Below are 15908 nucleotides of genomic sequence, written 5' to 3'. Positions count from 1 at the left end.
CTCTCCTAGCTGGCATGGCAGCCGTAACACAGACTCTCTCTTGGCTGACGTAGCAGCTATAGCAGGAGTCAGAACATTACCATAATATAGCCATAATGGAGCCATAATATAACATAACCACGATGTTGCTCCAAAGTAGCCCCGGTGCAGCAGCAGCCAGGGCTTTCATAGTGAAACTCCTACAGGTGATGAAGCAAGGACTTCGTGACGCGCAATCACAGTGCTGTAAATGCGCTCAGCCATTCAGTTTGGTTGAGTTCAGTCGCTCAGTCGTGTCTGACTCTGCGACCCGATGGGCTGCATGCAGCATGCCAGGCCTCCCTGTCTACCACAACTCCTGGAGCTTACTCAAACTCATGTCCGTTGAGTTGGTGATGCTATTCAACCATCTCATTCTCTGTCATCGCTTTTCCATTCCACCTTCAATCGTTCCCAGCATCAGGGTCTTTTCCAAATGAGTCAGCTCTTCTCATCAGGTGGTCCAAGTAGTGGAGTTTCAGCTTCAGCATCAATCCTTCCAATGAATACTCAGGACTGATTCTCTTTAGAATTGACTAACTTGATCTCCTTGCAGCCCAAGGGACTCTGAAGAGTCTTCTCCAACACCACAGTTCAAAAGTATCAATTCTTCAGCACTCGGCTTACATCCATAGATGACTACTGGAAAAGCCATAACTTTAACTATATGCACCTTTGTTGGTAAGGTAATGTCTCTGCTTTTTAATATGCCGTCTAGGTTTGTCATATCTTTTCTTCCAGGGAGCACGCGTCTTTTAATTTCATGGCTGCAGTCACCATCTGCAGTGTTTTTGGAGCCCAAGAAAATAAAGTCTATAACTGTTTCCATTGTTTCCCCATCTATTTGCCGTGAAGTGATGGGACCAGATGCCATGACCGGATCTCAGACGTTGCATAATCATTATTCACAAAACATGGGGCAAGAGCGAGAGGCCATGGGGCGAGAGAGCCTGACCACGCCATCTTGGCTAATTTGCTCTTTCCTTAAATTCCACCCCTTCAGGGTCTCTCACCTCACAGTCCACATGCAATCCATCGCTTGTGATGGTCCTTCACCTGTGATGGTCCCTCGCCGAGTAAAACTGGCCCTTGAATTTACATCTTGCAACAGCAGTAGATGCTACAACAACAAACAGCTACATCCCCAACACATACCGAAACCCAACGCCAGGTGTCACATGAAACTCATGTTGCAGTCCTTGCCCTCATGGGGCTAGAAGAGCCACCCACTACATGTGGAGTGCTTTTATCTTCCTTGGCCAAGTCTAGTCCACCGGTTGTCCTTGTAAAATTGCAGGAAAGCCTCCACAGGGTCAGTTCCACACCTTCAGGCTTTTTCGTTAAGGACCTGCAAAAACCCTCTACAGGCGCCAGGCCCACCCCTTCAAGGAGGGAATTTTTGGCATTCACAGGGCACCACATGATTGCAAATGCTCTCACACTGTTCTAACTCTGCAAGAGAATCAAAAGTTAGTAGCACATAACAGGACATAGTCTTTACAGTTCACTGCTCTAAATCTACATTATAGGGCACAGCATAAACCTACATCATACATTATAGGACAAAGCCTTTACAGTATACTTCTGCATAGGGAGCCTTCCAATTTCCAAAGGTCAGGACACAGCCTCTGGCTTGCTGTAAACAAGGTTGCATTCAGCACTGGGGTCAACCAGTGCCATTATTCTCTGTACATTGGCTAGTGACCAGTGAATTAAAAGTTCTACATGTCGTCTCTGGTCCCTGACTCTTCAGGAGGGTGCCTTGGTCTGAGCCCTACTCAGAGTGGAAAAAGGCATCATCTAAAGGAACATTCATGGGCACCATGTACTCTTTTAACTGAACCACCTGAACCTCTTGCTGTGAATGCTTCCCAAACTTGGTAAACTGCTGTTCTGGTCTCAGTTGCCTCCACAGCTCTGGGAGCAGAGCATTGGGCTGTCTATCAATTTTATTTGTCAATTCCCGCTGCCAGCAAATCAGCCCACATGTGCATTCTCATCACCAGGAGGCAGCCTTTACCAGCTCGGGCCCCCTTCAGGGTCTTCATGCTTCTAATCCCCTTTGCCTCCTGCCATCCCTCTGTTTCTCCCAAGCTAGCCACTATCGAGGTCACCTCATAGATGGGGCACCACACGCAGGTCACAAGAAGAGCAGTCCTGGATTCAAAAGTGGTAGATGGGGCGTTGTTCAAAGTGGCATAATAAAATCTCCAGTAAAATGCTTGTCATCTGGGCCTCAGGTATTTAGGTTAAATATCAACACCTCATGCCCAGTTTTCTCACCATGTGGGTCAACTTGGCGTAGATAAGCCATTTACTCACACTCTCCAGGAGCTCGCCCATGTTTGACTACATAGTGTGGCTGGCAGCATTAATCCATTCCATGAAGGCACGTGTGTGGTTAGGCCTCCCTTGCATGAGTAGTTTAGCATTCTGCAACCTTTGTCTCAACGAGGGGTAAATGGTTATAGATGCCAACCCTCCAAAACAACTGCAGCCATTAAATTAAAAGACGTTTGCTCCTTGTAAGGAAAGTTATGACCAACCTAGACAGTATATTAAAAAGTGGAGACATTACTTTGACAGCAAAGGTCCATCTAGTCAAAGCTATGGTTTTTCCAATAGTCATGTCTGGATCTGAGAGTTGGGCTACAAAGAAAGCTGAGCACAGAAGAATTGATGCTTTTGAAATGTGGTGTTGGAGAAGACTCTTGAGAATCCCTTGGACAGCAAAGACATCCAACCAGTCCATCTTAAAGGAAATCAGTCCTGAATGTTTATTGGAAGAACTGATGCTGAAGCTGAAACTCCAATACTTTGGCCAACGGATGCGAAGAGCTGACTCTTTGAAAAAGACCCTGATGCTGGGAAAGATTGAAGGCAGGAGGAGAAGGGGATGACAGAGGATGAGATGGTTTGATGGTATCACCAACTCAATGGACATGAGTTTGAGTAAGCTCTGGGAGTTGGTGATGGACAGGGAGGCCTGGAGTGCTGCAGTCCATGGGGTTGCAAAGAGTCAGACATGACTAAGTGACTGAACTGAACTGGATTGATTCTATTTCATCCCTAACACATATGGCACTGTCCACCCCTGTGTCCCAAAGTCACAAAAGCCATGCTGCCAATGATCCCTCCTCCCGCCCCCCCCCCATGCTTTTGCCAAAATTGCTTACCCAAGTCAACCAACTCCATCTGAGTACACGAGTGACATGTTGTGAACTCTCACTTTGGGAGCCCCTTGAAGATGTCCCCCCAGGCCATAGTGCTCATTCTTTACTTTCTTCTGTACAACAGGCCTCACTGCCAAGCAGGGATACTCAGTCTCACAACGTCCATCATCATTATCCTTAATCTCATAATGTTCATCGTCACTGTCACTTCCTGCCTCACTGTCAGAGATGCTGGGTTCTTCAAGGCCACGGGGTTCTTGACCTAACGTCAATATACATTGCTCTACTTCTTCCAAGCATCTCTGCACATTGTGTACTGGTGCAGCATCGCATAGGGCGTGATCCATGTTCACCTTCAGGGCAGTCAGGAAAATCCACCCGATGGTGCAGCGGCAGTCCGTGCTGCCTTGTTCAGCAAACAGGAATCCACTGCCTGCTTTTCATTGCTATCCGGTGAACTGTCCATTGCCTCCAAGTCTTCCATTAGAATCCATGCTGAGAGGATCCTGGCCACGTGGTACCATATGCTATAAGGTGGCCACTGGCTTCCTCCATCCATTGGAGCCTCGGGCTCCTCTACCTGCTGGGTATCCTGCCAACTATACCAATTGCATCACTGTTCGTGTTTGTGATGTCAGTTGTTTCACACTGTTTGCTAAACCCAAGGGGCAAACTAAGAGGCTGGAAGAAGACAGGAGGAGCCATAGGAACTGCAGACACATTTATTCTCTCCTGGCTGGCACGGCAGCCGTAACACAGCCTCTTTCCTGGCTAATGTGGCAGCTGCAGCAGCAGCCGAAAATGCCCATAATGTGGCCATAAGGGAACCCTAACATAACTTCACATAAGATAACCATGATGTCAGTCCAATAGAGCCCCAGTGCAGCAGCAGCCAGGGCTTTCATGGTGAAATTTCTACAAGTGTATGGCGCAAAGTAGCCTGTGGCCAAGCAAGTACCTCATGACCAGCATGCACAGTCCTCTAAGTGATCTCAGCTGTTACATAATTATTATTCATAAAACATGGGGCAAGAGCGAGAGGTCAGGGGTGAGAGAGCCTGACTGTGCCATCAGGGCTAATTTGTTCTTTCCCCACACCTACAGATGTACATATTTATGTCAACTCTTTGCTAGAAAATATCCAGGATAGAGCGCAAGTTCCCCAACACAACATAAATGCCATGTTAATCTGTGTTTAGTCATTTGGATTTATTTCCAGTATCTCTAACCTCTAATTCCCTTTCTTGGATTTTTCACTCCAGTAACTTAGAACTGTGGTGGTGGCTCAAAATCTTACTCCTTGACTAATCTTTTTTGCCTTCTCACATTTCATAATCAATCCATCAGCAATTCCAGTCAGCTCTAACATCACATTTTTACTAGAATCAATCACTTCTCACCACTTTACCACTACTATCCCTACCACTAAGCACCATTCTGGTGCAAATCATTTACATATTTCATGTCTGTTTTGAAAATAGCCACTGAGGCTAGTGGACATTATCCCTCCAGCTTCCCCTTCCCCTGGTCCCTGCTTTGTCCTCACATAGTCTCATCTCTACCCAGCAGTCAGAGTTTTAAAATATAAATTCACGTGTCTTTTTCACCCCTGTCATGTTCCAGCTCTTTATTCATGCTTTACCTTTCTTCCCAGCACTTATTACCACTTGACAAATACTTAGTTTAGATCTGTATTCTTGTTCTTTCCACTACAATGAAAGCTCCATGAGAGCACAGACATTTTTTCCCCCCTACTTGGAGCGCTCTTGGCCTACCATGACCCTCAATTCATATTTGGTGAAAAAATTAGTAAATGAATGTAGCTCAGGCATCTCAGCTGAAGAAGCTTTTGCTGATTGACTTGTGGCGTTAAGTGTCTTTTTCCTCATCTTCCTTTCAATACAGGGCATATCTCCACTTCTTTATTCCACATTGTTTCATAGGTTTGGGTAGATCTCTCTCATTAGACTGATCTTTGAGAATGGGAAACTCTCTCTCTCATCTTTTTAATTTTAGTGCCATCATATCATAGTTCTAGTCATCTAAAACACATTCAACAAACATTAGACTTGAGTGAATGAGTGCATGGATGAATGGATAAAGGCTTTAAGAAATATTTAAGAAATAAGATATTTCAGATCTTCCTTTAATCATGAAGAGACATAGTTCTTTGAACATAAAATACAAAATGATATAGATATCTGAATCACCTATGTATGATCTTGCAACATATCTAACACTTAATAAAGGCTTTGTTGTTTGAGTTTAACTGTTAATAAAATAATCTTTCAACCATTAAATTTTGTATATTTTCAGAAATCATCTATAGCTGGGTATTTAACGAGTTCCCTTCCTTTGTGGCCGAAGACAGCCGGCGGTTCATTTCCCAGGAGACAGGCAACCTTTATATTTCTAAAGTCCAAACATCAGATGTTGGCAGCTATATTTGTCTGGTGAAAAACACAGTGACGAATGCTCGAGTACTTAGTCCTCCAGCACCACTGACTCTGCGTAATGATGGTAAGTTGCCTGACCTGGATTTAATGGTTAGCTACTTCAAATGTGAAAAATTGAGTATCTTCTACAAAAATAGTGAATCACTATGCTGTATATCTGAAATTAACACAATATTGTAAATCAACTGTACTTCTATACAAAAATACTTTAAAAAATGTATTAGTGGTCTTCTAAATACTTAAACCTAGCGCAAATAAAATAAAAAGACATTTGCAATATTTAGAATCCCTACACTTTGAGTGTAAGATTTGCATATCTTAGAATAAATTTTCTTACATAGGAAAGGGATGATCTATAGATGAGAAATATTAACCATAGCACTACTCTAGTGCCAGAAAGGGAAAGGGATTCTGAAAAGATGAACTGTAATAAAAACCCCACAGTTCTTTTCTTTGCTCTTTAGGGCCTCTATATAGCATATGTGTATAAATTGCAAGCATTTTACAAGGTTCATTTTTCATCACTTTTTCACTTTAGCTACCTTCAAATCGAATGTTCAGCTTTTAATATTTCGTGGTATAGTTATAATTGTTATTATTACTTTTCCAATAATTGAAGCAGTTGGTACTTTTTTAAGTGCAATTCAGGCAGAAATGATGATTCTATATTTATAGGTATTGCCATATATCCAAAGTATCTTCAAATTTAAATACTTCGTTTGTCGTTACAGACATTTACAGTTAAGCATTGCATTAAAGAAGTAAAGTGCTATATTACAGTTGATATATGATATGTGGCTTGCTCTGTCATGCAATAAAAAAATCTATGAAGGTATTATTAAGAAGTGAGCTCGAGAATCCTGATGGATTGTGAAGCTTAAAAAATAATCTGTTTCAATGGTAGTCTTTTATATGCTTAGTTTAGAGTATACGCTGCAGTGAAGTATGACCAGTATAACCAGAGTTTATATATAATGTATGTATTTATTAGCAATAATCCTATAATTCTATCAGGTAGAATGTATAAATGCAGTATCTATTTCAGAGATGAGGAAGACAACTTTAAAGAGATGAAGTGAACTACCAACGGTCACACTGCTAGGTAACGGCATGGAGGAGAGATGAGAAATAAGAAGGAAAACTGGGAGACCAATTTAGAGGCTACAAAAACTAAGCAGCCAGGAAGTGAGGAGGGATGGAATGAAAGCAGCCGTAATAACACTGAAGGGCAGAAAACATGCCTGGGATGCCAACAAGGTAGAATTGTCAGAATGCGATGATTAATTAAACATGGGGCTCTGGAGTAGGAGGAAGCTTTCACCTAGTTCGTCAGATGGGTCATGATTCTTTTCATGAAAAGAGATAAGACAGATGAAGGAACAATGAGATATCTATGGGAAATCTAGGTGGAAATATGCGGTACGTATACGGATATATAATCCTAATATACACAAGAAAGAACTAGGCTGGATAAAGAGATTGAAGAGTCATCACTGTGTATTCTGTCACTACAGCTAAAGCTATGACTGTGTGTATAGTATGCCAACCTCAAAATTATATAAGAATATCTATAGGGTGAAAAGAATGAAGGAAAATAGATGTGCATTTTAAAAACTTATCTAGTTGGTAGCTGACAATTGAAGTGATTCTCTATAAGCCATTTTCATAAAGTTTTGAGTATATTCTCATTAATTCCTTAAGAATTTGAAATATCTTTGTTTGAAAATTGTAACATTTTGCTGACTAGACAATAATTAATTCCATTTACACCAATTTATGTAATAATACTATGCGTTTGGATAAGACCTGAGGTTGTTCAGGCTGTTCTGCCTTCTTTGCACACAACAACCCTAAACATTACATTGACTTTCACAAGGGAGAGAACACATGTGAAGTCAGAATCCAAAAATTGATTCCACCTTCACTAGTGATTTAAGAGCTCAGTACTCATGATCAGCAGTCTCTGGTATTTCTTTTATTTCGTGGCCCAGATGTAGCACTTAACTCTACCTTCTACTTTCCAATGTCAAGCATTTCTAGAAAGATTAGCGTAATTTGTTTGATGATATTTAAACTCATTTGCCCTTCTGATTCTGTTGCTCTTGTCTGCCAAAACCTCACTCCCAATGAACTCACTATACACTTAATTTGTGACTGCTTTGAAATCTGAAAGCTACTAGAAAGTTAACTCATCATGCATGCATGATCACCAGCTTCCACATTGTCCCTCAATCCTAGTAAGTTGATGTGGATGGTTAATTTGTAACTCTCCCAAAAGTTTTCAGAATCTTGTCTTCTTTTCTCAAACTGGATAGTTTCCTTCTCTACCCACTGCTTTACAAAACTATTTAAGTGTCGTTTATTTTCCTATGAACAGAAATTCAAATCTAACTACTTCTCCATCTATACTGTTTTTCCTTTATTCTAATTCAGTAGAGATACTCCACTTTCCCTCCTCCTATTAAAACCAGTTCCTCCCTCTTAGACTGTTGATTTTCATTCCCACTGGCCTTTTCAGAGCTCACCACTTTGGCCTTTTCAGTCATGGTTTCTTATATAACTAATATTATGTCACTAAGCTAAAAAATATGTTTAGTCATATTGGTTGAGTTTACTGAAGCAGTTGAAATTGTTGACTCATTTTTATTTTACAAACATCTATATTTAAAAAAAATTGTGAAGTACTATATGAAAGGCTCAATAAAATTTTAAAATAAAACTGTTATTTTAAAGTTGACATCTAAGTTAAAAGAAACAGGTGGAAAACAGCTGGTAAATTTCAACTACATCATTCAATAACAGTCTTTTTAAGATTTTTGTTAGAAAAGTTAGAAAATTCACATTTGTTCTTTCTATAATTTACCTAAGGTTGTTGTTTTCTTGGTGGTTGTCTTCTAATTTTTACTTTTTAACATAGAGATATACCCTTATCAAAAGAATGAAGAGGTTTATAAGTGCTGATGAGCCGGGGGGTTGGGGGAAGCAGTACCTCTCTCCCATCCGATCTCATTCCCTAAGGCAGTTATTTAACTTGTCATATTTTTCTTCCCAAGGTTTTCACATAAACTGTGCTTCTTGTTTAATCAAGTTTAGAGAACAGCTGTTTACTCCCTCATATGATATACATGTTTCTTCTATCCGCCCACATATTATATTTATATAATAGTTTTCTGTTGTTTCCTTTTTAATTTGACTATGTGCTTAAATCTCAACTATCCTTTTAACTCTTGAAAATAATTCTTGACTTTCTATTATACAAAGTGATAGTTTTAATCCTATTTTTCCTTTACCTTTTCTACATTACTTCTATGTCCTTTCATCTGCCACTTTTACTCTGATATTCTCTCCTGCAAATGTAACCAAGAGTTCTAAACTTTCCCATAGATTGACTGTAAAAGCTGAAAATAAATAGATGTTAACAAATGATTAGTATACAGTTAGCATTCAGTATGGCATTGTTACAGATTTTAAAGCTATTTGTGGACATGTGTGCTCTCCTGGACGTGTTTTTCATGAGTGAAACTTTAAATTGAATATAACAAGGAAATAATATTGTGGTACACTTTGAATGTGATTTCTCTTAAAATTATGCTATACAAACACAATTCAGTTTCAATAATAGTGATGAAATATGGACATGAGTCTCCACGACGCGAATGATAAATGAATCATTACTGTGGTTAAGAACGCCCATGAAGGAGGCGGTGATGTGGGCCACGCTGCCCCCTCTGTGCATGCCCGCGCTCTGCTCCTGCACTCGCCAGCAGCCCCCCGGGGGTCTCCTCTGGGACCACCAAGGAGAGGCAGCTTCTGGCCCTGGAGGCTGTACTGCCTGCGGAGTGATGCTGGCACCGCCCAGCTGAGGGGGGACTGACATTCTGGCGAGTTTGTGGCGAGGGGCTGGGTTCAAATGAAACATTCCGAACTCCCTGGGGAAAAAAAAAAAAGAAAGAAAGCCCATGAAATGAAGTGAGCTTAAGACCAAGCCTTGAATAATCCAAATTGCAATGGAAAGATAAAGAATGAAAACCCTACAAAGGATAGTGAGAAGAGATGAGCTCGATAAGAGGGAAAACAGTAATGCAGTGTCAAAGAAATCAAGGAAAATGAGTATTTCAATGAGAAGTGGGCGTACAGCTCAAGTTGATGGACTGGGTGGCTGTATTTGTCTCCTGTCTCTATGCTGAAACCCCGTAGAAATATTCATATCGTCAATGAGGAGAGGTAGCGTTTCATTAACAAATGAGACACATTGACATATTTCTGGAAGGATAAGGAAGGACATGAGTTTAAGGCTTAGTCAGGCTGTTTCTCAGTTGTGCCGGACTCTTTGCGACCCTATGGACTGGAGCCCACCAGGCTCCTGGGCCCATGGGACTTCCCCCAACAAGAATACTGGAGTGGGTTGCCACTTCTCCCCGAGGGGATCTTTTGGACCCAGGGATCAAACCTGCTTCTCCTGCACTGCAAGTAGATTCTTTACCACTGAGCCAACCTAGAATAAAGTTTATGGGATCCAAAGAAAGGGCTAAAAACCATATACCCAGTGGAAACCTGAAAAAACTCTGAAATCAAAGTTAGCTAAGGGTGGGCATAAGAAATGGCACCAAACAAAGGAGGACTTACTTTAGGTATGTTAAACATCTATATCATCTATCAATATTGGAATCCACTCTCTTCCCTGTCCCTACATTCCATAAGACCAAAAGGCTTGTCTCAGTGACATGAGTGAAATCTCCAAGGAAAGCTAAAGTTCTTAATGTGAATTGTGGCACAGAATGCAAAAACGTCTCATTTTTGCACCTGAATGTCTGCAGCCCAACATCCAGTTCCAGGCCTTCATATCGAAGCAGAGCTGACTGTCGACCCACCTCTCACAGTCACCCCATCTCAGAAAGAAACCAAGCTTACCAAATTGGGAAACACACAACAGTGTCCAAGCTTCTTAGACGTAATATTGGTATACATTGCTAAATGAACTGTTTCTATTAAAAATTACTGAGCTTACTGAAGGGATATAGAGTTTATATCAATATAATAGGCAAAAAAAAAAAAAAAAAACCCAGGAAGTATTTAATATCATTCCTGGTGGCTCAGATGGTAAAGAATCTGCCTGGAGTGCAGGAGTCCAAGGTTCAATCCTTGGGTAAAAAGGATACCCTGGAGAAGGGAATGGCTTCCCACTCCATTGTTCTTGCCTGGAGAATGCCATGGACAGAGGAACCTGGCAGGCTACAGTTCATGGGGTCACAAAGAGTCTGATACGACTGAGCAACTAACAATTTCGCTGTCACAGAAAGGCATTGAATAGTTTGGAATTGTTCTTAATTCAAAAGACTTTTACATTACTATTTGATCTCTCTTCAAAATAGTAATTGAAGAGCGTGTTCGTAAGAAGGACATATTCTTGAATGATTTCCCAAGTAGGTGGCTTATATTAAACGCTTAGTCTGAAAATAAAAATAGAATATGATCGTGGATGATTCCATTTTCGCATCACAGTCAGCTGCAATTCCTGCTGGGTTTTACAAACCTCTCACTGCAGAGACAGGCATTATAATGGATATTTCTGCAAACTTGGCAAACACCTCTGCAGGGGTTTGAATATAAAAATTACCTTTAATCTGCTGTGACCATAAAGTTAGCTATAAAAATCATTTCAGAACATCGCATTTTTGCACCTCAGAAAAAGGAAGACCTTTCTAAAAATAACAGAGACTATATACATAGGCAAATTATTTCCCTTTAAGTAAAAATAAAGCTTTATAAACTGTTATAAAATATATTATCTTGTCTTGGAACAAAATTTGTTTATAGATAGTTTATATAAAATGTATTCCAGAAAGCAGGAGTGTGGGTTGCGGTGGGGTTGAGGAGTGGAATAGTGAAAAAGGGGGTTGCATTATGGAGACGACCACTTTGACAGGCAGCTGAAACTTGGTCCCACAGTACCAGAGCATTATGAGGGGCATTCAGGATAATCTCCTTGGCAGACATATCGATGGCTTCCATCCCTAAAGGTGACTCCACAGGCAGTTAATTCCCACGTGCATTTACAAAATGCTCTCAAGTTGCAACTGAGTGAAACTGGTTGTATCTCCATAGACCTGGCTGCAGTGGCAATTGCAGGAAGTAAAACTTCTGGCCGAGGTCATTTAGACATGCAAAAATGATCCAGAATATAGAGGGGGAAACTTTAGAAGACAGGAAGCACATGAGTGACCTGATCAGATTTTCCTCTGCTGGCACTGTGAAAAATCATCCTCATACATTAACAAATCTGTTGCACACCTACTATGTGTCAGATAATTTGTCAAACAGTGGGCATATAATGGAGGGCAAAACAAATGCAGTAATTGTCCTTAGGTAGCTTACAATATAACACGAGGGGCGATAGTACCCTAAATACTAGTGTAACCATGCATCATAGGATCTGCCTGCCCTGGTTCAGTGCCCCTGGAGCACTCTCACAGATCATTGCATTGTAAACAAGACAGATAAATCTAGCTTCAAAAGCATTTATAAGTAATACAGAATTTTTCTAATGGTTTGGAGGGTAGTGAACAAGGAGCTGACATCCTGCAAAGCATACACGACTTTATTAATCACCCCCCTTTAACCACTTCTCTCTTTTGACAGCCCTTTATTCCTACAACTGCTGTTATCTCTCCCAGACACACTTCTGTCTCCCTTACACTATTATGTCTGGTCTCCTTTCAAGGTCTTACTATCTCTGCCTTATGTATGACAAGCTCATACTTTCATTTCTACTGTCATTCAAGTTCTCAGCCTAGTTCTGAAGATGTTTTTCCAGTTTATCTTATTTTTATTCAATCAACATTTTTTATTTTTATTCAATCAACATTTACAATTAATTGGTACATGTGAGGCATTGTTCTAAAAACCTTACGAGTATTAACATGAAAGGATGGAAGATATATACAAGCAAATATGAATTAAAAACAAAAAGTTTAGATTGATCTACTGATATCATATGTGATACTAAATGCATTTCTAGGTACAGAGAGGAACATTACATTGTGATAATATGTTCACTAGAGCAAAACATCTTCCCACAATCCACTGTGTACAACACTGGGATCCTCACTCCTCTTCTGGTCCAGATAGAATCTTCACCTATAAGGTCGAATTCCTTCCTAAGGTAGGTCTGAAGGAATTTCTTCAGACCCTTCTCCAAGGGCTATAGTGGCTCCAAAGTGGTACAGAGAGGATGAAAAAAAGAAAAGAAAGGAAAATATTAATAAAAATAGTCCTTGGGTTCTTTTGCCATCCCTCAAGTTGGATAGTGCTGAAGAGAGAAGAATAATTAAGGAAGTAGCTTGGATAATGAGTTAGGATATAGTCAGAATGTGTGCGGAAAGAGTGTGGCCTTTATTAGGGAATTCATCAGTTGTCACAGTGGGGAGAAAAGTAAAAAGACTGTAAATGCAGATAACCTAATATTTGGTGGTGGTGGGAAGTCTGATGGCATTTTTAAACAAATGAACTACAAGCAATGTCATCAGCCAAGGATGGAAGTGTAGACATCAGATTTACTTTTAGAGCAAGAATTGTGTCAGTGAGAACACATACTTACATAATTTATGAATCAACCACATTAATTCACTGCTGAATAAGGCAGGTCCTAAAAGTAGTGAGAAAATATTGAAAAATGGCCTACCCTTGAAGATTGTGGTAGGTTGCATAATGGCCCCAAGCCATCCATTTCCCAATTCCTGGAACCTTTGAATGTTACCTTATATAGTAAAGGGATTTTTGCAGATGTGGTTAAGGGTCTTAATACAGGGACACAGAAAACTATACAAAGACCAAAGAGAAGCCTGAAGCAATTTACTTTGATCACTTATTGTGTGGAATATTCATGGCAATTCTAGCGGTGTATTGAAGCTATCTTATCCCTGCTTGCAAAAGTTGGTTGTGTGCCTCTCTTCATGTCTTGGTAGACTGAGATCAACCATGATGGGAGTAACTACAACATAAAAAATGCAAAGGCTACGTATCAGAGTTCTTACATAAGTGTGTGCTAAATCGCTTTAGTCATGTCTGACTGTATGACCCAATGAACTGTAGCCTCCCAGACTACTCCGTCCATGGGATTCTTCAGGCAAGAATACTGGAGTGGATTGCCATACCCTTTTCCAGGGGATCTTGCCAACCCAGGGATTGAACCCATGTCTCCTTTATATCCTGCTTTTGCAGGAGGGCTCTTTACCAGTAGCACCACCTGAGCAGCCTATCAGAGTTCTTACCATCCTACAACCAGAGAGAACTGATAATTAACACTCAGCTAGTAATTCATCACTTAATGTCACAGTCATTGAATCAGAAATAACAACCTTTGTTGGACTAAACACCAGTTAAAATGCACCCCTGTTCCACTCCAACCTTCTGTGGTGGCTTTGCTCCAGATAAAGTACAGACGGAATGGATCCTGTGCTACTCTCTCTTTCAAACATCTGAATTGGTTTCGCCACTCAAACAATGAGAATTCAGCAAACTCATCCTTATTTCCTGATCAGCCCATTTATCCCAAGAAAATATGGTAATCAGAATGGACTTGAATATTTTTAGTTTATCTCTTTTTCTCTTCTAGATTGTGTTAAGTTCAGTCCCTCAGTTGTGTCTGACTTTTTGCGACCCCATGGACTGCAGCACACCAGGCTTCCCTGTCCATCACAAAATCCCGAAGCTTGCTCAAACTCACATCCATTGAGTCGGTGATGCTATTCAACCATCTCATTCTCTGTCATCACTTTTCCCTTCCACCTTCAATCTTTCGCAGCACCAAGATCTTTTCCAATGAGTCAGTTCTTCACATCAGGTGGCCAAAGTATTGGAGTTTCAGCTTCAGCATCAGTCCTTCCAATGAATATTCAGGACTGATTTCCTTCAGGATGGACTGGTTGGATCTCCTTGCAGTCCAAAGGACTCTCAAGAGTCTTCTCCAACACCACAGTTCAAAAGCATCAATTCTTTGGCGCTTAGCTTTCTTTATAGTCCAACTCTCACATCCATACATGACTACTGGAAAAACCACAGCTTTGACTAGATGGACCTTTGTTGGAAAGGAATGTCTCTACTTTTACATATGCTATCTAGGTTGGTCATACCCTTTCTTCCAAGGAACAAGCATCTTTTAATTTCATAGCTGCAGTCACCATCTGCAGTCATTTTGGAGCCCCCCAAATTAAAGTCTGCTACTGTTCCCATTGTTTCCCCATCTATTCGAATGAAGTGATAGGACCAGATGCCATGATCTTAGTTCTCTGAATTTTGAGTTTTAAGCCAAATTTTCACTTTCCTCTTTCACTTTCATCAAGAGGCTCTTTAATTCTTCCTCGCTTTTTGCCATAAGGGAGATGGCATCTGCATATCTGAGGTTATTTATATTTCTCCCAGCGATCTTGATTCCATCTTGTGCTTCATCCAGCCCGGCATTTCTCAGGTGTATTCTGCATATATGTTACATAATCAGGATGATAACAGTCAGTCTTGACGTATTCCTTTTACTGATTTGGAACAAGTCTGTTGTTCCCTGTTACATTCTAACTGTTGCTTCTTGACCTGTATACAAATTTCTCAGGAGGCAGGTCAGGTAGTCTGGTATTCCCATCTTTTTCAGAATTTTCAATAGTTTGTTGTGATCCGCACAAAGGCTTTGATATAGTCAATAAAGCAGGAGTAGATGTTTTTCTGGAACTCTCTTGATTTTTCGAAGATCCAATGGATGTTGGCAATTTGATCTCTGGTTCCTCTGCCTTTTGTAAATCCAGCTTGAACATCTAGAAGTTCATGAATCACGTACTATTGCAGCCTGGCTTGGAGAATTTTGAGCATTTTTTGCTAATGTGTGAGAAGAGTGCAATTGTGCGGTAGTTTGAGCATTCTTCAAATTACCTTTCTTTGGGCTGGGAATGAAAATTGACCTTTTCTAGCCCTTTGGCCATTGCTGAGTTTTCCAAATTTGCTGGCATATTGAGTGCTGCACTTTCACAGCATCATCTTTTAAGATTTGAAACAGCTCAACTGGAATTCCATCACATCCACCAGTTTTGTTCATAGTGATGCTTCCTAAGGCCCATTTCACTTCACACTCCAGGATATCTGGCTCTAGGTGAGTGATCACACCATCATGATTATCTGGGTCATGAAGATATTTTTTATATAGTTCTGCTGTGTATTCTTGCCACCTCTTCTTAATATCTTCTGCTTCTGTTAGGTTCGTACCATTTCTGACCTT

General features: G+C 40.6%; 1 protein-coding gene across 1 annotated transcript in view; it reads left to right on the top strand.

Moving 5' to 3' along the window:
* Window positions 1-15908, top strand: part of CNTN5 (contactin 5) — a 1514795-nt gene that overhangs the window by 1105882 nt on the left and 393005 nt on the right. The window contains exon 9 of the mRNA XM_081545335.1: window positions 5508-5711. Within this exon, the coding sequence (XP_081401461.1) occupies window positions 5508-5711 (204 nt within the window). The remainder of the gene's footprint in view (window positions 1-5507; window positions 5712-15908) is intronic.

This window comes from Giraffa tippelskirchi, chromosome 11, assembly GCF_054371585.1.
Source record: "Giraffa tippelskirchi isolate mGirTip1 chromosome 11, T2T-mGirTip1v1.2.pri, whole genome shotgun sequence".
Lineage (NCBI taxonomy): Eukaryota > Metazoa > Chordata > Mammalia > Artiodactyla > Giraffidae > Giraffa > Giraffa tippelskirchi.
This window is presented reverse-complemented; position numbering and strand designations above follow the sequence as displayed.